Source organism: Microtus ochrogaster, linkage group LG2 (assembly GCF_000317375.1).
Source record: "Microtus ochrogaster isolate Prairie Vole_2 linkage group LG2, MicOch1.0, whole genome shotgun sequence".
NCBI lineage: Eukaryota > Metazoa > Chordata > Mammalia > Rodentia > Cricetidae > Microtus > Microtus ochrogaster.
The window spans coordinates 6,962,246-6,987,355 of NC_022028.1; the positions used below are offsets into that span (position 1 = coordinate 6,962,246).

The 25,110-nt window shown below is 44.3% G+C and overlaps 2 protein-coding genes across 2 annotated transcripts in view; one reads left to right on the forward strand and one right to left on the reverse strand.

Annotated features, from left to right (window-relative positions):
- Positions 1–11,862: 11,862 nt before the first annotated feature.
- Positions 11,863–18,792, reverse strand: LOC113457556 (basic proline-rich protein-like). The gene is made up of 2 exons (XM_026785463.1): positions 17,570–18,792; positions 11,863–12,442 (listed from the first exon to the last, which is right to left on the reverse strand). The coding sequence occupies exon 1, from the start codon at positions 18,779–18,781 to the stop codon at positions 18,263–18,265; it is 519 nt and encodes a 172-aa protein (XP_026641264.1). The 5' UTR covers positions 18,782–18,792; the 3' UTR covers positions 11,863–12,442; positions 17,570–18,262.
- Rcan2 (regulator of calcineurin 2) overlaps positions 18,611–25,110 on the forward strand; it is a 233,312-nt gene continuing 226,812 nt past the window's right edge. The window contains exon 1 of the mRNA XM_005359806.3: positions 18,611–18,797. The gene's annotated coding sequence lies outside the window, so the exon portion shown is untranslated. The remainder of the gene's footprint in view (positions 18,798–25,110) is intronic.

Genomic DNA, 25,110 nt, shown 5'->3' on the forward strand with positions numbered 1-25,110 from the left:
AGCATATTCAGGCCATAGTTGGACCAACGTAGATTCCTAAAGCAACTATCATCCAAGTCAGTCAAGTAGAGTATGCCAATCACAGAACTAGAGGTCTCAGATGCCCAGGGTAGTCTACTCTCACCAGATATAGCTGATTTCTCAATGGCTCCTAACTACAGTACCCTGGTGTTCTTAGGAAAGTGATATGGGATCTTTTGGCCAAAGTAGAGCTGCTGTGCATATTTCATCTATGCATGTGTCCATCCAGCCTCTGACAACTGTCAATTTTTTAGGTAGCCAAGATTCCAGAAACCATGCTTATAGAACATGCAGAGACACTATTGCATCTCTGTGTGCATGCGTGCGTGTGTGTATAAAAGGCAGAGGTCCATACCAGATATGGTCCTCAATTATTTTTCATTTTATTTTTTTGGAGAAGGGTCTCTCACTGAACCAGGAGTTGACTGATTGCCTAGACCATCTGGCCAGTGAACCCTGGAGTCCTCCTACCTCTGGCTCCCCAACACCACAATACCTGGCTTTTACTTATGTGGGTCCTGGGAACTGAATTCAGATTGTCATCATTGTGTGGCAAACACTTCACCAACTGAGCTGTCCCTCCAGCCCTCTTTGTCACTGTTGACCTTGCAAAAAGAAGACCTCTCTTCCCCCAGCTCTGGATCAAAGATGGTAGATACTGGAGTAATTTCCCTCTGCGTGCTGTTGTCTTGGGTCTCTGAAGCTCACAGAGTTTCAGCTGCTCTGTCTGGGATGTCCTGTGTCTTCTTGTGGCACTCACTTATAATGTAGCTAGATCCTGTCACTTTGGTTCTTATCCAAGAAGAAGGAGGCAATGAGTGCTCACTGTCTCCATTCCGTGGTGACCTTGGGTGCACCCATTGCTGATGGTCCCTCTTATTCTCCTGATGATTGACTGGAACTAACTTTTCCAGTCTTTGCTCCAGTCTTGTTACCCAGTAGCCCTTCAACACTGCTGAACTGAGTCAGGAGCAGAGTTCTGGACTGGAGTGTGGGCTGAGGTTGCCTGGCCTCAACTCCACTCTGACATGGGTTGCCATGTGGTTTCTTCTGGAAGATTTCTCATGGAGTACAGCTTTCCACTGTACAAGGCAACCCAGTATTGGATAAATCAGTGTTTTCAAATCCACTTTGATGTTCAAGTGCCTAACACTTCCCTTTCACTCAGTAGCACCGTTCCTGCTCCCTGCACCAGAAAAGGACAGGATGTTGTGACCGCATTTCATCTTTCTGAACTCTACATGATAGTTATCGCATGACTCTGCCTTTTTTGTTGTTGTTATTTTTATTATTTGTTTGTTTATTTAGAAACTCAAACTAAGAATATGTGTGTGAGTGTGTGTGTGTGTGTGTGTGTGAGAGAGAGAGAGAGAGAGAGAGAGAGAGAGAGAGAGAGAGAGAAAGAGAAAGAAAGATTGTTACTCATGAACTAGGCTGCTGGGCTTCTCTGCTTGGAATCCTCAGCAGCAAACACTCTCTAGTTTATTATTTTCTTCAATCACATGTGTCTTGTGTTCCAGATGAGGACATGCAGAGTGCTGGGAGGTCATGGCTTCCAATTATCTGCTAGGGTTTTGTTTTGTTTTGTTTTCTAGCTGCTGTGTCATGAGCTTGGCTCACATGGAGCCTGACTTCAATAAAACCCCTGGATCTTTCCACAGGACTCCTGCCAAACCACAGCTCCTCCTTCAATATTTGTGGGACTGATAGTTTCAAAAATAACATTCACATTTTCTTATATAGTAAAAGCAATGCCTAACAATTGCAGGGTTTCAAAGATACAGTCAATAAGTACTTCCTTTTACCTGAAAAATATTTTCATTAAAAATTTTATACAGTATATTATGACAGTCACCCCCCAAATCTCTCCCAGATTCACCCCCATCTTCCTATCTACCCAACTTCATGTTATTTATCTCTCTTTTTAAAAAGTCCACCAACTCCAATTTGTGTTGACCCACTGTTCTTGGGTGTGGTACTTACCCCAGGGTGACAGAATTCAAGATGATTGACTTCCAGCTTGGTCTTCCCTAGACATTGTAGGCATCAGAAGAGCAAGTAATGCTCAGATTCCAGCAGAACCCAGACCCATGTGATAAAGGGCTAAAATGACAGTAGGGGGATGGGACACCAGGACAGGAGTGATAGACTGGCTATCTAAAGGTGGCCAGTCATTATACAGCTCCTGGTTATTTAATAGCTCTAACTGAGACCTCCCCTTCAAAAGAAAATGTCCTAACTTTTTTTTAGAAAAGGAACTACAATGAAGAATTTTATAAAGAACCCCCCACCCTCCACTGAAGACTGGCCTCAAATTTCTCATGGTCAAAGGACTCACACTTGGAACTTGGTGGGTCCTCCTGGCGACTGTCCTTCTTTACTTCTTTCTCCTCTATGTCTCCCAGAAAAAGGTGTTCAGGGTACCTGAATTATGTAACACCTGGTTGTGACTTGTGATCCTCTGGCACTAGATGTTGTTACACAGCAGCTTTGCCTGCTGGTCCCCCCTCGTCCCTTTTCTCCACTCAACCCCCTTCCTTCCTGCTCGCTTACAGCATTCTCAGTCCAACACAGAAGAAACTGTGCTGGCTGAGATCTCTTCCTTTTACATGCCATCCCTCCAAACCCAGCACTCCCAGCAAGACCTCATCCAAAAATGTCCTCCCTTCGCCTCACTCCCTGCTCAGCTTTTGTGTCAGGATGACTCATGATGAAATCCATCCTTACACGTTACCAGTTATGCAACCCCGTGGAAAATTGCTTTGACCCCTGTGACATTTATTTTCCATAGCTATCATACTGAAAGCCATAATGCTTCCTTGAAAAATAGATTAGATTAAAAAAATTATACGAAGCATCCTAGGAATTTGCAGCTACGTGATGGTGTCATCGGTTTGGGCTTACACTTGTTCTCTACGATGTGATGAGAACATAGAAGTCAAGTAAATATGTTGGTTGAATGTGGAAAAGCTAAAGAGCAAAAAAAATGGAACAAGTGAAAGGGATAAGTAGATAGGACATAAGACTCGAGCATTCCAAAAGGCGGAGATGCAGAGAACCAGTCCTACCTGAGACAGGAAGGAAAGGGCTACCCAAATAACCCTCCTTTCCCTGCCTTGTTCCAGGGCTGTTGGCATCAAAATGAGGCTCTCCTCAGAGTGGTATCGGTTTTGGTAATTAATTATTAAAAAGCTCGTGTACTCCAATTTTTTAAATATGTGAGAAACAGAATTCGCAACTCAGCCTTCTTGGAAATGTTTTTTCTCTTAGAAAATTCCCCTCGGTTTTCTAGCCACTGGCCTATTCCTGAGCAATTAGGGCCAGCCAGGGTCAGCCTTTGGGAAGGTGCTTACCTGGCCCTTCCCACATGAAGTTCTGCTAAGCTCTCCTGCCAGGAGATGCCACAGCATCCGCGAGGGTGTTGTATGGAACCAGTGTATATTTTTGAGCAAATGGACTAAAAAATATTGTTCAATGGATAGAACGTAAAATGCCCTTCCTAGGCTGTCTGATGGCTCAGTGGGTAAAGCATTTCCCTTGCAAGCTTAGTGGCTCCTCTTCAATATCCGGAACTCACAGAAAGAGTCAAGAAGAGAACTGGTTCCCCAGAGGTAGCTCAGTAGATAAAGGTACCTGTCACCGAGCCTGGTGACCTGAGTTTGAACCCAACATGGTAGAAGAAGAGAATCAGCTCCCACAAGTTGTCCTCTGACCTCTACATACATGCCATGGCTCCCCTGATCCTGGCCAATTAAAATAATAAATATAATTTTTAAAAAATTAAATGTTATCTGGGTGGTGGTGGTGGTACACACCTTTAATCACAGCACTAGTGAGTTTGAGGCCAGCCAGATCAGAGTGAATTCTAGGATAGCCAGGAAAACCCAAAAAAGAAGAAGGAGGAGGAGGAGGAGGAAGAGGAGAAGGAGGGGGAGGGGGAGGGGAAGGAGAAGGAGAAGAAGAAGAAGAAGAAGAAGAAGAAGAAGAAGAAGAAGAAGAAGAAGAAGAAGAAGAAGAAGGAAGGAAGGAAGAGTTTCTAGTTGACTCCCCTTACATTCTGCCACTGAGTACACACCTGAACCTGAGCTGAAGGCAGTAGAAGGATTGCTATGTTTTGTTTATACCAATTATGATTTGTCTCTTAAAGAGAGAAGAAAAAGTCTCCTTTTCTTGTACATCCTGAATCTGAACATGAGGGGCCAAATCTGGTGGAAAGAGATGTTTGTTGAGCATGTCTAATCATAGTTGCTTCATTTCCTAGTAGTGGCTGTGCACCAACCAGTGTCCTAGCCTTTACGAATGTCAAACACACATCTCTGTCCCATAAATACTTGTTCTTCTCTAAAGGGAACACCCCCATTATGGGGAGCAGCGAGCCTCACAAGAACCAGGGAGTAAATGAAAGTCACAAGAGTCAGGGAGTAAATGAAACTTACAAGGCTCAAGGAATAAATGAAAGTCACACATCTCAGAAACCTTCGGAAACTTCCAAAATTCTCAAGGACCTTCCTTAAAATTGGCTAACCTGTAACAGGTGTTGGAGGGGAGACTCTCAGAGAGGCCCAACTTCCCTCGGACTGTGAGGAGAACTCCAGGGATAACTAAATGCAGCTGCTGTCAGTCATTTCCCATTGGGGAAGAGGTTTTGGTGATACAGATGCCTTCACGTCACCCATGGTTCTGTGAGTAATACCCCATCTATATTCCTATGAGTAACTCCAGTAACTCCCTGACTCCATCATCCAGGAGGGTGAATATGATCAAAGCACATTGCACAAAATCCTCAAAAAATTAATCAAATATTGTATACATTTAAAAACTAATAGTTTAATATTAATTCTTTTGCATGCTTTACTCAAATGCCACCAAGGTTTCCACAGATGACTTCTTTGCTATAGAACCAAGTTTGGGCTAGAACAGTGATCTTCCTCAGTTTGCGCAGCTTTTTTTAAAAAATTTATTTATTTATTAAAGATTTCTGTCTCTTCCCCGCCACCGCCTCCCATTTCCCTCCTCCTCCCCCAATCAAGTCCCCCTCCCTCTTCAGCCCAAAGAGCAATCAGGGTTCCCTGCCCTGTGGCAGCATTTTGTATTCAAATACTTTCTTTCTATTCCAGAGAGAGAGCTGGGGGAGTGAAGGCATTGGCTGCCAAGCCCCTGGACCTGAGTTTGACCCCTGAGATCCACATGATAGAAAGAAAAATTGACTCCCACAAGTTTTCCTCTGACCTTCACATGTAACCGGTAACATCTGTATCAACACACACACACACATATGAACACACATGCATACAAATTAAACCACAAAATAAATGTAATAAAAATTAGCAAAAAGATCTCTCATTACTTTTAATGACAAAATGTGGGATGAAGGGAACCCAGTGGATAGGTTCCTGTAGGAGTAATCATCCCTAATTAGCTACCATGAACAGTCTTCTGCTATGTGATCCAGCTTATGTTACTAGTAGTTCGTATATATTATCCTGTATGGCCCTTAAGAAAAACTTGGTGACTATCCTGTTTTTTTTTTTTCGGTTGTTGTTGTTGTTTTCCATATGAAGTTGATTATTGTTCTTTCAAGGTCTGTGCCTTACCCTCACTGGATGGGGGGTGGGGTGGGAAGGTATGTGGAGGAGGGAATGGGAGGAGGGGAGGGAGTAGGAACTTGGATTGGTGTGTATAATGAAAAAAGATAGTTTGTTTTTTTTTAAAAAAATAAAAATAGAGGAAGGAAGGAAGGAAGGAAGGGAGAAAGAAAGAAAGAAAGAAAGAAAGAAAGAAAGAAAGAAAGAAAGGAAGGAAGGAAGAAAGAGGAAAAGAAAACTCGGTGAGGTAGGTATTATTGTTCCTAGACACATTTCATACACAGGAAATGAAGGCAGAGTGTGCTTTGCTGCTTAACTAGTAGGGGCCATAATCAAAGAGCGAAGGAGGCACATATATTGCATTATTGGATGCCATTACTCTGATAAAATACTTGACATAAGCAAATAAAGGAAAGGTTCAGTTCAGGCTACAGTTACAGGAGAATCCTGTCCCTCTTGGCAGAGAAGGAATGAAGGCCTGAGCAAGAGGCCTGTTGGCCATGCTGCATCAACAGCCCGGAAGTCGAGGGAGACAGATGCTGGAGCTCAGCCTACTCTCTCTCTAACTCAGTCCAGGGTTCTAGCCCAGGGAGCGGTGCCACCCATGTGTCGTGTGAATTTTCCCACCTGCCTTCATTTAATCATGATAATTCCATACAGGCATGTGGAGAGCCTTGTCTCTATGGTGACTACAGATCCTGTCAGGTTGGTGATCAATATTAACCATCCCATGTATTATATGTAAATATAACGTTTTACAATAAGCTGCAGAAGGACTATTCGGCAGTTTCCTTTTGTGCTTATTTTTGTTTTCAGGAATCCTGGCCTTTCATGTACCCAAGGATGACCTGGAACTGATTTTTCTGCCTCCAGATCCCTAGCGGTCCCATCACAAGTGTGTGCCACCACGCCCAAATCTGTTTTTTTTTTTTTTATGAGTGTTATGGTGAGAGGAGAGAGTGAAGTTGCGGTTATTCCTTTTAGACATACTTTTGGGGGCTGTGGTCTTTGCATGCAACCATGGTGAGCTGAGGAATGGTGGCAGGGAGGGGCTGTATGACTTTGACTAGAACATAACTGCAGATCCTGCTACCTAGACTCAAGTTCCCTTCCTGCCTCATCAACTAGAGTGACATCTCCAAGCCCAGGATATCAACGATAAAATGATAAATGATAGTGATTAACCTCCCCCCACCATTGTAAACCTCTGCCCAAGGACTCCAATGCCATTAGAGCAGACAAGGTGACAGAGAGTGAAGGCGAACTGGCCGAGTACCGTGGAGGCTCAAGTGACAGGCTGGCTTCTCCCCAACACGGGACGTTCTAAATGTGTCTCAGACACAGTCATCGAAGCTCCAGTTAATTGACAGTGAAGAAAAATAGCAAAATGTCCACCCAACTAGAAAGAAAGGGAAACCCCCAAATGTTTTGAACTTACATTTTTTTTTTCCGTTTCCTTTTGCTGTGCAGGACCGTAGTCCATGAACCATGTCTCTGAGAATTCCCGCTGAGAGCGTAAGTTCACTGTCACAGGTTTAGGGTTATTGGGTACAAAGTTTTTGTACAACCAAACACTCACCCTTATTTTTTTAAAGCAATTCTTGCAATGGGGCCAAGTAGTTAAGATGTGGATGATGACAACTTGAAAGACAAGCTCATGATACTGGTGCATTCTTCTACAGTGCACTCGGCAGGCATACTGAGTCCCTACGTGGACCGGAGCTCTGTCCTCTGCATCTGGAAAGGAAGATGTGTATGTAAATGGCAGCTCCTCTGAAGTCAATATCTACATGCAACACTTTCCACTCATTGTTGGTCATGAGCCATTTAGTAGTCTTATACTAATTCTATGGAGGGTAGAGGGCAATACATGAAAAATAGCATTGCAATGATTAAAAATACCCGAGTCTATCACACATACTCATTAGATGTAGCTTCCATGCAACTTTTCTCTGTGTATGCGTGTGTGTGTGCACACGTGCCTTCCTGCATATGCATAGGAGGCCAGCTGAGGACATTAGTTGCTGTCCTCTATCTCTCTCCACCTTATTTTCTTAAGGCAGGTTCTCTCACTGAACCTGGAGCTTGCTGTTTTGGATAGACTGGCCGAGCAGTGCTTTTCCATAAGATCCACCTGTCTCCACCCCCTAATGCTAGGGTTATATGTAAGTGCATCCATGCTGGGGATTAGAACCCAGGCCCCCATAATTGCATAGCAAGAACTCTACCCACTGAGAAATTTCCATAGGCCCTCACAAGCCTTCTCTCAAACATACTTCTATGCATTTTAGTCAAATAAATTCTAATAGTGTTAACTTGTTCTTCAGAAATAGAGAGAGAAGTAAGGGGTTGTTCTCTCTCAGGGAAGGGAATATGGACATACACAAAGTCTTTATGGTACTGGATTTCAGTCTTACACAATGGTTTCTACCAGTGCCATTATAAGACAAATGACACTGTGAACTCAACAGAAGAATGGGAAATTCACCAAGAGGCACAAAATCCTAGCATATTATGACTACTGCAAATTTTGCCTTCCTTTTGAGTTCTGAGGGCAAGCCAGTCCCCTGGCATGCCCCTTTAGTGGAGGCCATAGAGAGTCTCTATCCTGTGTGTGCTTGAGAACAGAGCTTCTCTGGTCTTACATACACCCAAATCATCGGGGGTCTCATAGATGCTCAGCCTGATTGGGGAAGACTTGGTGCATCCCCAAAATTCCTAACCAGTTCCCAGCTACATCCCACCAAGTTCTCCTCCTTGAGAATCACATATCTTCTTAGAGAATAAGAATAAAGTGTCCCCAGCACCCAGAATCTGTCCTTGGATTACCTACAGGTTCTGGAGTCTGCCAGATGCAGGCGGTCTCCTGGTGTGTGTGTGTGTGTGTGTGTGTGTGTGTGTGTGTGTGTGTGTGTGTGTGTGTGTGTGTGTGTGTGTGTGTGTGTGTGTGTTCGCGTGCGCGCACTTTCATGCATATGTTGGCAGAGGAGCAAGAGCCAAGACATCTATGTCCCGGATGCTGTCACAGCCCAGTCTTCCTGCAAAGTCACCATGCTCCCATAATCCTTGTGTTCTAAGTGAGTGGGTCCCAAATTTCCCATGGCCATCCATGTGGCCCAGCTGAAAGGCTATTTCAGAGTGTTCTAAATCAGGTTTTGTGCTCTGGCAAAGGAACGGAGCCCTCTTTTCTAATATTACTTCTGTGGGAAAGTGATTTCTGAACTCCAAACAACTCCACTTACAAATACATTTTTGGAATATGACCCACTTATATGCCGAGGAGGTGGGGGAAACTACCCATCTACAGCTGTATTTTGTTTAAAATATATAATGTTCTCGAGCTCTGAGGCACTTGCAAGATTTCTCCCAGGAGGGGTTGGCTCTGCAGATTTCAATCCTATGTAGGATTTCAAGATGGAAAGAGACTCTCTGTGGATGCTCTCAAATTGGTCTCACCAACATACTGAAATGATTAGGACTGATGAAGGCAGTGCATGGAGAACCTTGGCACAGCGTTGTCTTAAACTTAAGTTATTTTTGCTCTCACTGTGTGTGCATGCATGTAGACATGTATATGTATGTTCACATGTGGGCAGGTACACAGGTATGTATGTGAGTGGTAATACATATACGCACGTACACATGAGGAGAACAGAGGACACTCTTGACTGTTGGTCCTCAGGTGCTGTGCACCTTGATTTATTTTTTTGGAGACAGTATTTCTTATTGGCCTGGAACTCATCAAGAGACTGGGCATCCCCAACACTGGCTTATAAGCATATGCTATTATGCTATTTATCATATCTAGATTTTTTTTAAATGTGGGTTTGAGGCTCCATCTCAAGTTCTCACGCTTTCATAGAAAGTAATTTATTGACTGAGCCATCTCCATATCTTGCATTAACTTAAGAAAAAAATAGAGTCTGAGACTCCATCTCTGGACTGTTCATGGAGTATGCCAGGGATAGAGTTATATAATTTATGTATATTTTAAAGCTCTCCAGAAAATTGTAATAGAGACTGTTTTGAGCCAAGTTCATTCATTTATTCTTCTTTTATTATATACCAAAGTTGTTTGTGGCATAGGTGTGGGGAGCTGAGGGCAGGAAGACACAAAATCACATGTGTTGTATGACAACACATGGCACACAGAGCTGCGGGTTCTAACTAGTGGGATTTGGGGGACAGGAGTTACAGAGGCTTCACAGGTGAGTTTATAGAACACTGAGTGAGCCATGGAGTGGCAATACAGCCATGTTCTAGAGCCAGAGAGCCTGAATTCAAATGACTTACAACCCCAGGACTTCTACCAAATGGTCTAGCCTTTCTATGTCTTAGTGTGGCAGTAGGAAAGTTGGAACAAGCTGAGTTACTTCCTTGGAGAGAGATTGGGTACAGTAGCAGTGCCGAGGTAGGTAAAGTGCTATACTGAGTCCCTGCCTTGGAGGGCTGTTGTAAAGATGAGCAGGGCTGACGTGGGTCACGTGTTTAGCTGAGGACCTACTTTGGAGTACAGCTATGAAGGTTAGTAGTGCTGACACAGGGAAGTGTTTGGAGGAGTGGCTTAAACCTTTAGCATATGATAGGACCTTCTGTTGATCTCATGAGCAATAAGCAAGTTCCTAGGTCCCTCTCCAAAGTTTGACAGCCAGCTGATGAAGAACAAGCCAAAGAATTTCCTACTAGTGCTTAGGGGATGGAGAAATGGCTCAGGGTTCAGGCACAAATAGCAGTGCCGTTTGCTCTTCCAGAGGACCCCAGGGTGGGTCCCAGCACTGACATCAGGCAGTTTATAACAGAACACTTATATCTCCTGCTCAGGAGGCCCCGGCTCCTCTGACCTTTATGGGTGTGTGCACTCATGCGTACATATTCCACACAAACACACATGCATACGCACAATTAAAGGTAGTGAAATGACACCTCCTTTAAAAAAGAACAAAGCATGAACTAGGATCAGGGAGAAACCGGAGAAGAGTCTCAATGTATAGTGGCAGCCAGCGCCATTAAACTTCAGATACTATTTGAAGAAAACCTACCAGGAGGACATGCTCTCACCAGAAGCACCTTAGCTCAAAGTTATTGGTCAGAGTCATCCACTAGCTCCTTCTTGTTCATGCTTGACCAGTTTTGATGGCCCGCAAAGGTTGTCCACCTCCTTTAGAAAGCTGCCTACAGCAATGACTCCTAGGAACCCGTGACTCCTCAGCCACATCGCCCGGATTCTTATGAGGGACAGTGTCTCACCCCGGGACTTGCAGCTCTGTGACCACACCTGGAATCTCCCACTGGCATCTGCACACTTGTACTCCCAACCCCCACATGCATCAAGTCTTCATTTGCAGACATTAAGATATACAGTAACATGGTCTGGAGAGATGACTCGGAGGCTGGGAGTGTTTGCTGGCCTTGCTTTCCTAACTCTAACTATAGGTGGCTCACAGCCACTTTTAACTCCAGCTGTGGAGGATGGGACACCTCTGGCCTCTGCAGGCACCTGCTTTCATGTACATATTGCCCCCACAGACACAAGCTTACGAATAATTAAAACTAAAACCAAATCTTAAAAATATACAGTAAAAGTGGAAGACATAATTGGCAAAATGCAGTTATAAACAAAAGACAATTCATACATCTCTTCGTGTTTTGCAAGTTTTCCCATTGGGCAAACCAGGAATTTTACACACTTCAGCTTAAGAAACAGCAGCTGACCTATGTGTGACTCCTTTTGCATCTTGTTTCATGAAAGAGGTGCAGAACAATCAGGCTGCGGATCACCGCTTCTGGCTTTGCCATTCTACTGGCATGTTAACTGTACAACTTTCCATGCTCTGGAGTTCACACTAGAGCCAAGTCAGATCCAGTGTGAGCACCAGTGGCTTTTATCCCGGTGGGGACACTGCGGAGGCTGGCGTGACTATTTTGGGCATGGCATGAGGTAGCAAATGGAAAAAGAGAAATCAGAGACAGCCAGTTTTCCTCTGCTGTCTGAGCAATGATGTGGGTGCCCTCTGCCACTGGGAAGAGTGAGAGTCCTTTGGAGGCAAACGGTCTTAACTGCCGCATCAGGAGGCAGGGGAGAGAGGAAGGAGGAAGAGGAAGAAGTAGAAGAGGAAGGAAGGAGAGGAGATGGAGAGGAGGAAAGAGGAAGAAACAGGAAGAAGATGGAGAAGGAAGAGGGGGAGAAGAAGGAAGGAAAGAAAGAGGAGGTCAGGATGTGGGAAAGTCACAGAAAAGTAGAAAAATGCTCTGGCAGGCAGAATTTGCAGACAGAGACCCCAGCAGCTGTGGCTTTTTAATGAAATAAAAAATGACTTCAGTTTTGCATCTGGCTTCTTGCCATGTAGATAAGATTTACTAATGAAGAACGAGTCCTCTATTCTCCAGGGTTCCGTCTGGAGCAGAACAGGACCTGCCATGCCAACTCTCTCCCACATCACTTAAGATGAGTTCGAGAGCCTGGAGAAGTCCTTTCTGATGTCCTCTTGCTGTGATGTCTGGCTGGCTTCTTCAGCTGTTTCCTCTGACTAATCAGTGCAATCTCTCCGATCTTTCTTTGGTTGTTGTACTAGGAATAGATATTTCTTGAGCTGTTAGCAACATACTTGTCCTTCCGATCTTCTACTAATTAATTAATTAATTAACTTTTCTGGGCATATGTGTGTTTCCCTTTATTCATTGTTTCCAGGAAAGTCACTTGAGCAGTTGAGAGCTATCAAGAGTTTCCAAGAAGACCAGCCAACTTGTCCCTGATTCTCTGGCTTCTTCTTGCAGAGGTGCTCCATGCTCAGTACTCAAGAGTGTGTTCCCTTTCATGCTCAGTTCCACGGATTGATCTGAAGTATAATAGCAGGGTGAGGTGTTACATCATCCCTGTGATCGTTTGAGAATAATATGATGTCATGGACATAGTAAAGAGACACCAAGCTGTGTGGTGATGGTGGGACTAGGAAGACGACCCAACCAGTAGAGTGTAAACAAGGAGGACCTGAGTTTGACCATCTCGGTGCTGGCAGCCCTCGGGCTCTCATCTCACTCAGCGTCACAAGTATTTAGATAATATTTACATAGTATATCAGGTATTCAACACACTGAATGCCAAATTTGAGATCTGGGTGTTCTCAGCATTACGCCATCATTCTCATAATTTGAACATAAGGATTTTACTATATGTGGAGAGATCGTGAAGTGAATTTTTTGCAATGCTATGGTGTTCAACAGTAAATATCCGAAAAGTACAAAGACTGTTATAAATAGTAAATTCAACAAGCATAGCTTAGTTCTTTGAGAGTGGAATAGTCAGACCCTTAGAGAGAGTGCATAGAAACAGTGCTTAGGATGAAGCTGTAACTGCTCCATTTTATCCTGACAGATGGACATCTGTGTTGTAGTCAATTATTTTCTTAAAATCTCCACAATGGTCTCCTCTTTTCCTCCTCTTCCTCCTGTCCTTTTCTCTTCTTTTTGTCTTTATCCCCCTCTTCTTCTCTCCTCCAAGTTCCCCCTTTCCCACTCTCTCTTTCCCTTCTCTTTTTCCCCCTCCTTCTTTCTCTCCTTCCCTGAGTTTGGTTGCTGTGGGGTAACCCTTCTGTATGCTGTGGACATATGTTGCTCTCATTGCTTAAAAATAAAAGTTGTTTGACCAATCAGGCAGGATAGGGTTAGGAAGAATAATCAGACTGAGAATGGAGGGGTGGAGTTGAGAGAGACACAAGTCTCAGAAACTACATCCCTAAGACCGGTAAAAGACTTGAAGAGCAGCAATACATAGATTAATAGAAATGAGTTAATTTAAATGTAAGAGCTAGTTAGTAATAAGCCTGACCTATAAGCCAAATAGTTTGTAATTAATATAAGTTTTTGTGTGGTTATTTGGGATCATGAGTTCAAGAAACAAAAGCTCCGCCTCTGGTTACATTTGGTACTTTCAAAAAGGCCATGTGACTAAATGACCATGGTGTTGAGATCTCTAAAACTAGAGAACCAAATTAGAGGGCTGTTGGAGCATGAACATATCAATCGATTCATCATGGACAATGGAGCAGTGCATTCTCACTGTCAGGGGAAGGGAGTGAGTGCGTAAGAAGAGAAAGAAGTACGAGAACTCAAAGCTGTGGGATTACAAACACAGAGTGGCTGTAAGCTCATGTTCTCACTAAAAAGTGACAGATGAAGAAATAAAGATGCAAAAGTGGTACATTTATATGGAATTGCAGATTTGTTTACACACACACAGCTCTTTTATTGAGAAGGCCTTGGGATTGGCACACCTTAACATCATTAAGGCACAAAATCTAGCACTCAGGTTTTGGCTTCTAATTGCTTTCCTTCACTAAGTGAAAACAATAGCTAAACATAGCTTCTTGAAGAAATGGCTGACTCCAAGGATTGAGCAGAGTATTCTTCACCAGAAAGTAGAGCATGCTTACTAGGCATAGAGGCACATGACTTTAATCCCAGAACTTGGGAGGGGAAAGAAAAAAAGTAGAACACATTCAACTATGCGTGTCTATAACCTTTAAGTCAGAGTATCCATATGGACACACATAAGAGATGAACAACTCATCCCCAACATGGGCATGAGCCAAGACAGCTAAAACCAGGCACATATCTGAAATCTTTGCATTAGCCATGGAGAAACACTACAGAATAATTTTGCCATAGAAATGTTGAGACTAAAGTGCAAACAACTAAAGAAAAATAGTTGATTTTTTTTTGTGTGTGTGTGTGTGAGAACTAAATACGTTTGTACTCAATAGTCAAGACAGAGTCAAGAAAGATAAAAGAAATTTCTCAGACTGGGAGAAGATGTTGTGTACTGTCTATTAGACAGGCAACTACACTAGGCCCCTTAAAGAGTGTAACAGCTTCATATAAACAAAGACCTTAACTAAGCCTGGTCAAAAGCCATAATACAAAATTCAATAGGTATAAGTCTAACATGATATATACAGTGTTTTTATGAGAAAGTCTATAAAATTATGATGAAAACAATCTAAGAACTAAGTAATGAAGATTCATGTTTATGGATAGAAGGAAAGACTATTATCGAGATGCCGGTTTCTTGGGTGCAGACTGTGGAAATGGCTCAACAGATAAAACACCCGTGGTTTATATAACACTTAAGGTGTGTTAGGTGTGAAGACTGGAGTTTGGGTCTCCACAGTCTGTGTAAATTTACTAGAGATTTAGACCAGCTGAGAAGGCCAACTATGGGCTCAAGTGAGAGATCTACCTCAATATGTAAGTTCTGTGGCTTCCTTTTTTGTGTGTTCTTGTTTGGTTTGAGTACCCAAGATAGTTCTGGCCTCAGAGAATGAGTTTAGAAATCTTTTGCTATTTGAGAATGTTTTGATCTTTTGAAAATAATGGGTATAAGTTCTTTGTTTTGTGGCAGTCAGCAGGGAAGCCACCAGGTCCTGGACTTTCTCAGAAAGCAATAGGATTTTGGCAAATGATATGGTATAGATAGATCTTGGGAACATTATGTCAAAGGAAAGATGCCAAACATGAACGGTCACATACTATATAAATTCATATACATGAAATTTTCACACAGGCAAGTCAGAAGAGACAGACATCAGACAAGTGGTTTACAACACCTTGGTGTAGAGGTAGGGAATTAAAGGTGACTACATTATAGGTATGAGGTTTCCTCTTGTGATCAAAAAATTCTAGAACTAGATAATAATGTTTTATATATATGTACATATGTACTTAACTTTGTATCTGTATCAAAAGTCCACTAAGTTGTTCACTTTGAAGTGAATAAAATAGTGAATTTGGTCACACAAATTTGCAAATTTAATTAAAAAAAAACTAAATATTAGAATCACATAAAGACACGAGAAAAATATTTACCCAGGAAAATAAAGTTATCAAACACTGTTGAGTTTAATCATCCAGATTTGTTAAAACTAATCTTGCTCAATAGGTAATTATAGAAACATTTAACATCAAGCTGTCTTGGGAGCCAAGCCAGTCTCAGCAACCATGGTGATCTAGTCTCAAAATAAAACTAGAATAGGGTTTTTAATCATATTAGAATTCTTGGATGTCAGAAGAGGCTTCCATTCATAATGTAATGAGTATCCAGGGACGAGTCTTGTCAAGTGGGGGTCTATAGCCAGTGTCTGGATTTGGATTTAGCTATTGTAGTCATAATCTTGGAAAAGTTTTTTATTTACTCTTTCTGTCCTTCCTTCCTTTCCTCTCTTTCTTCCCTTTTCTCTTACATTTTGTTTATACAGCGTCTGTCTGGGTGTATGTGTGTGCACGTGTGTATGTCAGGATCCTATATGGAAGCTAGAGGACTACTTTCACTGTGTGGGTTCTGGAGCACAAACTCAAATCCTCAGGCTTGGCAGCAAGCACCCTTACCCACTGGGCCAGCCCACTGCTGTGTTTTCATAATTCCTATGGGTTAATATTTCAGACTAGGGCTTATGGGAAAGTTAAATAAAATATGCATAAAAACAAACTGATTTTCAGAGATTGGCATATCGATCATGTTCAGTAAGTGCTAACACACACAGCATGAGCTTGTTGTCACCCTTCATGTTAGTCACCCATGAGCCTTAGTACTGTTCCCCAAAATGCATTCAAAATCAGTCCCCACAAATTCTTTTCTCTATTTATTACTATTTACTATGCTGGTGATAATATCTTTTAGGGATAATCTTTCTTTTAGATGAAGAAGATGAAGATCAGTTTGGTTTCCTTACTTTTGAGCTTCGCGTCAACACACAGGCTGACCACTGCAGACTTCACCTCTGTAGAAAAAGGAGAAATGTGTGGCTATGGAAAAATAAGGAAAGAGTCTAGAAAACTAAAATTACCTGCATTCCAGTGGTAAGGAAATGGCCACATCGAGCTTTGTAACAATGAGCACACATTTAGCCAAAGAGCTAAATGCTTTTACATGTATGATCTCCTTCAAATCAAGTCATTAAAATTTTGTCTTTCAGGCTAGGAAGATGGCTTGATGTGTAAAGAACTGAGCAGCATAAGCAAGAAGACTTGGGTTTGAATCCCCAGAACCTCCTAAAGCCGGGCAGAAGGTACGTGTAATCCCGCTACTCCTACGGTGAGATGGGGACAGAGGCAAGACAAATCCCAAGACACTCGGCTAACCTGGCCCACATGGGAACAGCAGAGACCCTGTCTCAAACAAGGCCGATGGTGAGGGCTAACAGCTGTGAGTCCTCAGCCCTACACACATGTCCTGTGCACATACGAGCCCACATTCACAGACACGGCACGATGAAAAAAATGTGCTTTTCTTATTTTCCAAAATTTCTGCAAAATATATTCTATAACCAAAGATTTCACACTAGGTAAATATGTGCTCGCAAAATGAACCTCACTGTGATCAAATCCAGCACACTGGTGATTCTAGTAACTACTGCAGAGAAACTTGGTTGAAAGAGGTCAAGATCTATTACCTGAAATGAGAAAGCTCAGGGTGAGTTAGACATGATCACTACCTCTGCATGCTTCAAAAACAGTCTGTGGGAAGAGGGTTTGAACTCCATCTCTATGACCATTCAAATGTGACCTATAGTCTACGAGGGAAAATTCTAGAGATTTTCTTGCTTGATGTAAGAATGTTCTTTCAAAAAAGAAATCTCTCCCAAATGGTAATTCATCCAAATTAACAAACACTTAGTATTCATGTGTCCAAAAGATGATGAAGTCAAAGGACATTTTCAGCTCTGAGGTGTTTAGTTAATGCCGAGTTTATATTAATGCAGATTAAGCAGAGAGAAGAGTCAAACCACCACACACACACACACACACACACACACACACACACACACACACACACGGGGAGGGGGCGGGCTGCTTTTTGATATTACTTCGATGCAGTTTTAATACTGTTATTAAAATTCAGTGAAGTGGATTCTAGATGCAAGACAAGACCCACGTACACAACGAGACAGGCGACATGACACAGGACTCACTTCTATCTGAGATTCTCTCCTCTTTCAGATTGGTCTGAGCTACCCTTCTTCAGTTTCCATGGTCTCCATACGCTAAAGTTTTGTGTAACTGCTGTTAACTTGCCAGGAGGTTCGGTCCTGTCCTCATCTGTGCCACGGCTAGCCACGGGCTTCCTTGTCCTAGCGTTGCTTAATTTTGCAGAATCTTCAAGTGGTTCATTTTGGGGAGAAGTAAATCTTTCCGATTCGGTTTCACTTCCAGCCCTCCTTTACCTCTGGAATACAGGCCTCCCATTTCCTAAAGTTTCAGGCTCTCACACAATAGAAATCCTGGAAAGCTCAAGTCCTCCTATGTCCCTCGGTCCTTGCCTTGGCAAAGCCATTAAGCCCGCTCAGCTCAGGGCACTTTCATTGATGTGGGCAGGGCGCACTCAGGGCCCCAGCCAGAGGGCGCCAGCTCCCACCAAGCACAGAAGCTCTTGAGCACTGAAGAGTGGCTTCCAGACAGTTCCCCAGTTAGCTAGCCAGAGGTCGACCTGTAAGAAAACAATCTCCTGGTCCTGTCCACCACAATTTCTTCGCTGCCCAATTACTTTTGGTGTTCTTGTATGAAGCTGCTTAGCTCCAGGAGCGACCCTTCCCCCCCTTAACCCTCAAAAAAGGCCCTCACTCGGGCAAGTGACCCGCGAGTCTCTTTTTGGAAAGGCAATGCCTTTAGGAACAGGCTTCTGTGTCAGATTCCTGCAAAGGGTCGAGCTCGCCCCGCGATCGCAGAGGAGGGGTGTGCAGCTGAGCGCAGGGTGGGAGCCCAGGAGGTGGAGGTGGGTGGGGGACCCAGAAGGGCTCCTGGTCAGGAGGGAGGCGACCAGAGGAGGCCAGGCAGGGGCTTTGGCTTCCCTGGGGTCTGATTGGAGGTTGGCCCGATGAGTCGGAGCTGGGGGCGCGCCCATCTCCACTGGCTAGGGCGAGAGCCGCCGGCTCGGCCCCTCCCCGGAGCCGCTTTGTCCCGGGTGACGGCGGCGGTGGTTGCGGGAACACCGGCAGGAGGCACAGCTCGGGTGACCCTGCGACCCATAGAGCGGGAGGCGGCGCGCAGTGCGCACCGCCCCACGCCCAGGCCCGCGGGCACCGCACCAGCCCCGCCGTCAGGTGAGCAGGCAGAGCCGCGCCCGCAGCCTTCAGCCCCGAGGACCCCCAGTCTCCGCCACCGTCGCCGCTGCCTCCGCGGCGCATCGAAGACACCCTGCAGGTCGGTTACGTAACGGCGCAGGCCCTATCGCCCCTGTCCCCTGTCCCACCAGGACTGAAGCCTGGGTGCCAGGGGACCTGGGCAGTGGGAATCAAGCGCCAAGGGGTTTAGGGGCAAGGCTGGAGAAGCTGGAGAGATCTAGTGGCGAGTCCCCAAAGCATCCCGGAGGACAGTTCTCCCATGCCCCCCTCTAGGAGGCGCTCATCTCCAAGAGCCCCTTCCCCTTTCCTACTGGCCAAGGGTCCACCTTTCCAGGTGCAGCAGCAGGTGCAGACGGACTTGAGCATTCAGAACAACTCCAGTAACCCCGGGGTTTGAGCTTAGAGAGGAAGTTGGGGGAGATCAACGACGCAGAGAGCAAAGCAGAAAATGAGGAGACCCCTGTCTCCCCAAGCTTTGCCAAATTTGTTAGGGAGGGAGAAAGGGGCTTTTGGGCACAGCGGGCTGAGAATTGTCCTGCCTGGGCTTAGCCGGCTTGGGTCATCTAAAAATAACTTCAAGTTTGAAAACTGACATGGACAGGAGCGCGGTGTGCCGGGTTCGCCGTGCCTGTCGGGTCCTTCTTTCCAGAAGTCATCAGAGGGGACAGGGCAGCCTCAGCCTGATCCCTCTCGGCTCCCTCTGGATCTCGTTGGTTTCCACGGTGCCTTGGTTTGACTTTTGGTTAATGATTTATTTCCCCAAGGCCTTGTTGTCTTTTTTTCTTATCCGAGATGGATTTGAGCAGATTGCATGCTTCGACACTTTCCCTTTTTCTTACGCTGGGGTCGAGGTGGTCAACGGAGGATTATTACACCCACTGCCAATGCTATGTTTTAATATCTTGCTTTAGCAAACACACACACACACACACACACACACACACACACACACAAATGTTTCTTGTTTCTCTTTAATTATTCAGTCCTATGCTTTTCCACGGTTGGAGATGAAAAGATGTGAAAGCATTCGTTAGCTCAAATTCGTGTGTAGAAAGACTTTTGGAAGAGGGAGGTATTTTTACAACACAACTTAACTTTTACATCCCCATTGTCCTTAATTACAGAAAGTTCTAAATACAGGACGAGGGAGTTGTGGCCAAGGGTTATGTCTTGCTGGCCAGGATCTGGGTTCCAGGACATCATGAACATGGCCATGGGCAGTCAGTAGGGTGAGTCAAGAGGCAGGCCAGCACCGGCTGTGGGTTGCAGAACTGAAGGAACACTCCACTCGGCAGTTTCTCGGTGTCCACACTGATTTTTCCTTTTCCCCTTACGGAGCTATTACACCACATAGGACCAATTAGCCTGAAATGGGAGTAGTGCGTGGCATTCCGGTCCCCTGCAAATCGAATCAGAGTTTACTGGGCACCTATAATTTACCTGAATCTGGTAAGAGGCTTTGGGGGAGGGAGACGTGTCCACAACAAAAGTGACCAGATTGCAAGATCTTAGAAAATGCTCAGTGTGTGCATGTCCTTTTCGAGCCACCTAAATCTGGGAGGACGCAGCTTTCCGCGGTGAGGGACATTGAACAGAAGTGGGAACTTGAGAGTCCTCTCATTTGCAAGAGCTCATCACACTTGCATAACCGTTCGCAGATTGTCAGGTGTATTGCAGGGACTGCCATCCTTTTATCGAGCCCAACTTTGACAGTGACTGGGGTTGCTTTTTCTCACTTCTTTAATTCTCTCTGTGCCAGGCGATGGACCGGCTATTTATTAAGCACCTACTGCGTGCTAGGCAGGCTCTGCGCCAGGAGCTTTAGAAAAAAAAAGCGAGGTTCTGTACTTCCCAGAAAAGAATCTAGCAGATAATAAATGATAGTGATTCAGCACTGAGCATTTAATGCAAAAAGGAGCGAGGTCAGTGGGAGCCAAGAGATGGGAGAGTGGAAGGAATCTAGAAGTGTCTGCCAGAGAGTACACATTTGGACTGGCTCCCAATGGGTGGTTGGCATTCTCTGCAGAAGGCACTAGGCCTTCTGTGTAGACAGAAAGGTTATGTTCAGGAGCACCCGGTTATGAGAAGACAGGGTAGCACAGCCAAGGCGGTGGCGGTGAGCTGGGGGTTGTGAATATATTCGGTTGAAGAGACGAAATCACACAGCCATTATTAGGAGACACGGTTTGATCCCATTATATTGTGCAAAAAATGACTTGGGAGGATGAGAAAAGTAGTCTTTAAAGTAGGAACTCAGGTGTTCGTCAGCTGGGGTGGTTCAGTCCCCTCCACTTTCCCCCAAACTATGAAATGTTCCTGAAGCAGGTGTCGGGGCAAGAGAAGCAAAATCTACAGAGCAGCTTTAGAGGGCAAATGGGTGGCACTTTGTCACCAGGTGAGGACTGGTGAAGAAGGAGGGGCTTCGACGTGTGGAGGCGTGGTCAAGTTTTGAGTGAGGTAAGGCACTGATGAAGATGGACAGGTTTGAGAAGGAATGTGGATTTTTCTTTTGAATTTCCAAACGAGGCACTTTCATTACAAAGGTGGCATCTTCTTTCTGGAACTGTCTGCTACTGTAGCTTACCTTCATTCCTGAGGCTATCAAGTGTTGCCCCTGGGGAAGGGAAGAGGGAGGTGAACTCTCTCTGAGGTAGGATATTAACCTCAACCCTAACCCCCAAAGGGAAAATTTAACTCTGCTATTTGAATACTGCTAATGGTAGTGATTAGAATGTGTGGCACTTACTCCGTGCCTGCCGTTATTCCTGGGTAACCTGCAGCTAACCTGAGGTGGCCCTGTTGTCAGCCTCACGCGATTGTCAAGGAAACCAAGGCTAAGAAATAATAGCTTCTCTAGAGTGCACAATCGGTAACAGGTGTTGAAGCCCAGGTCCTGAGCAGCATTGTCAATCATCGGTGTGAACTCTTAGCATTGAAATAAGCCCTTTCCTATGTTTGGATACGTGTGGCTGAAGCTACAGAAGAGAGCCTGGCTCGTCAGGTGTCTTAGCTTTTCCCTGGACCCTGTGCTTGATATGCACATGCAGTTAAGCATTTGCAGTCTCCTCTCCTCTCGGGCTTCAGCTATTTCATTTTATTTGAAAATTTATTGCTTTTAGTGTGTGTGTGTGTGTGTGTGTGTGTGTGTGGCTTCAGATGTCAGAAGAGGGGTAGGGATTTTATTTTAAAATTTGTTGTTTTTGTTTGTGTGTGTGTGTATACATGGCTCCAGAGGTCAGACGAGGGGTATGGATTTTATTTTAAAAATTTATTGTGTGTGTGTGTGTGTGTGTGTGTGTGTGTGTGTGTGTGTGTGACTGCAGAGGTCAGAAAAGGGGGAGGTATTCATTGGAGCTAGAGTTACAGGCAGTTGTGAGCTGCTTAATGTGGGTGCTAGGAACTGAACATGGGTCCTCTGGGAGAGCAATAAGCACTTCTAAATGTTTAGCTATTCGCCAGGCTGGGTTAGTTTGAATCTGTGTAGTAATGGCAGAAGAAATTGGCTAGACAGTAAGTAGTCTCTGTTCTGAAGTCCTGCCATCCTGTTCCAGGTTTGCCTTCTAGCACTACAGGTCTGTGTTAAGTTACTGCCTGTATGGGTACCTTGTTCTTAATGGCATGGTAGGGCATAATTAGAAGTTCAGAGGTAAAGGGAGGGTCTATATTGAGAGAGCTCAGTTAAAGAGGAGAAGCCTGCTTGGGTATCAGATTAGAGGTCTCTCCCATAGTCAGTGATCCCACTCTTTACTCCAGACATGTTACTTAGATTCTGAAAGTTTCTAAATCATGAAAAAAAAAACTGGGGAAATTAGTGAGTGTTCAGTAATGTAACGGTAGGAACTGAAACATAACAGGAACTAGATCCTGCATACAAGTCGGTCTCATTGAAAATACTCTAGAAATTGGGCCACACCCTTCACCCCCAGGAAAGCAGACGCATGGAAAGGGAAAGCAAAGTGTCTCTGAAGATGCTATCCTATTCTGTATCCTTTGCTTAAAGCTGTGTGTGTGTTTGTGCATGCACGTCCATGAGTGTGCTCATGTGTGCACGATGACACCCTTAGGTGTCACCCTCAGGAATGCCGACCACCTACATTGAGACAGGCCTCTCATCAGCCTGGAACTCATCAGTTAGGCTACACTGGTGAGCCAGTGGACCACAGGGATCCTCCTGTCTCTGCCTCCGAGTCCTGGGATGACAAGATGCTGCCACACTGGCATTTCCTCACCTTGCCCACTAATGCATTTCCCTAGTGCCCCTACTATGATGGTTGCTAAGATCTACTCCTGCGCTGAGTGGCATCTATCATAGGGAGATTACTGAGACAAGGCACACACACACACGCATGCGTGCACACACAGACATTAAATGTCTTCCAACACATGACTCAAAGGATGCGCAGAATGACTTACTTTCCTGTGGAACCCGTGCCTGCCTTTCATTTTTCCTAATTCATCTTGTCTCTGTTTCTGATATGCGTATTGTCCTTGTTTTATTTTTTCCCTTGCACTATGGATTTCCAGGTGTTGTGTATTATAGGTTAACTTATTAACCTAGTTAATGAGTTGAAAAGCCTTTTTAAAGGCTATTAAACTTAGCTGAAGATGTTCTGAAAAATAATAGCGAATTCTGGTGCTTTCTAGAAGTTAAAGAAGTGCTCCAAAAAGAGCTCACATTTCCCAGGGTCCATAATGTTCGTTTAATGATCTCCTGTAACGGGGAAGGAAAGGGCTGTAATTTCATGTCTGAGCTCTCCGCTCAACTCCTTGTAAAACAATGACTAAAAGGCAGAGCTCCTACGTTATAGAGCAATGCACTGAAAGACATTTGAATCCCATTGTTAGAACAAAGTATAAATTACAAGAGTTGTGAACTAGACCCTAACTTTTTAAAACTATTGCCTGAGTTCTTTGAGGGAATAACAACTTTGTTCTGACAGATTTATTCTGCCTTATTGTAGATAAGCCGAGCCGCGGGCCACACCATTCTACCTCTCTTACAGTGTAGGGAATGGGGTCTAAAATGCTTGAACTCGCCAGGAAAGGCCAGTATTTCAGTCCTGGTTGTCACTTCCCAGTTATGCGACCTTGAACTTCCCATTGACTTAGCAGTTGTTAGTACTGGCATTTGTGTATTGCTGCTGCCGCTCCAACGGCGTTCTTCAGCGGGCTATGTGCATCATCTCCAGAGCTTGCAGAACCTGGGGATGTGTTCCAGTGTCACTATCTACAGAGAAGCTCACACTCTGGGAGTTCAGGGGGATATGCCACCTAGTGCCAGGTCTCTAGGTTGCAATGGAAGGAAATGCTCTCCCTACCTTATAGAGACTGGAGGGCGGCTGGGCTCCACCTCATCTGTGCTCAGAGTAATAGTGTTCTGTACAGATGCTAAGGGTAACTGTCACAGTAAAGAACTCTAAGAGTGGGCTTTGGTAGAGTACCACATCTGTGCAGTAAGGAAGTTTCTCTGTGTCTAAAAACCACAAATGTCCAGATTGGAGAGATGGCTCAGTGATTAAGAACATTGACTGCTCTTTCCGAGGACTCTGGTTTAATTCCCAGCACCAACATGGCAGCTCAAACCATCTATAACCCCAGTTCCAAGGGATACAACACCCTCTTCTGACCTACGCAGGCATTGTATGCCTATGGTACACAGATATACATGCAGGCAAAATACCCATACTTATGCATAAAATAGAATTAAAAAAAAAACCAAAAATAACCCAATTGGATCATGAATTAAGGAAACTGCATCTACTTGCTCTGTTCTTTGGTACAACGAACTTGTTTCCTTCAAGATTAATTCAATTATTGTCAATAACACGAGTGAGCCAACCAAGGCTGGTCAACCGCGGGATTGGGTCTGATTGGTGGAGGGGAGGGAGAGCATGGGCTGTAAGGAAGAGGTGACTGACACAGGGTGTTTCAATATAAACAGGTGCTGAGAATCAAGGTCAAGGTCAAGGATGGGATAGGCACAGAGCAAGAAGAAGAAGAAGAAGTTATCACCAGGGTTCCCATCACATTTGAGTGACAGGCAGGTCCTGAAGTCAGCCTAGGGAGGCTGGAAATATATCCCATTGTCTGTTGTGATCTGTCTACTCAGCAAAAGAGACACACTCTGCAGAATTTTATTTACATAATATTTGTTTTTTGATGTATATTCTTCCTATAAATTTTTTAAAAAATTATAGAAAGATTAAAATTTCATATTACTGTGAGCAGTATGAGCATTTTTTATTTTTTCCACCCAGCCTTTTTTGTTTGTATTTTTTTTTATAGAACTAGGGTCATAATATTCAGAGGACTTTGCCTTCTGTGTGTTTCACCAAACATTTCAGATAAGTTATCATGGTAGGTAAATAATCTCTTTGAACACTTGTGGGTGT

Coding starts and splice junctions, on each gene's coding strand:
- LOC113457556 (XM_026785463.1), bottom strand. CDS start 18,781: ATGCGCCGCGGAGGCAGCGGCGACGGTGGCGGAGACTGGGGGTCCTCG.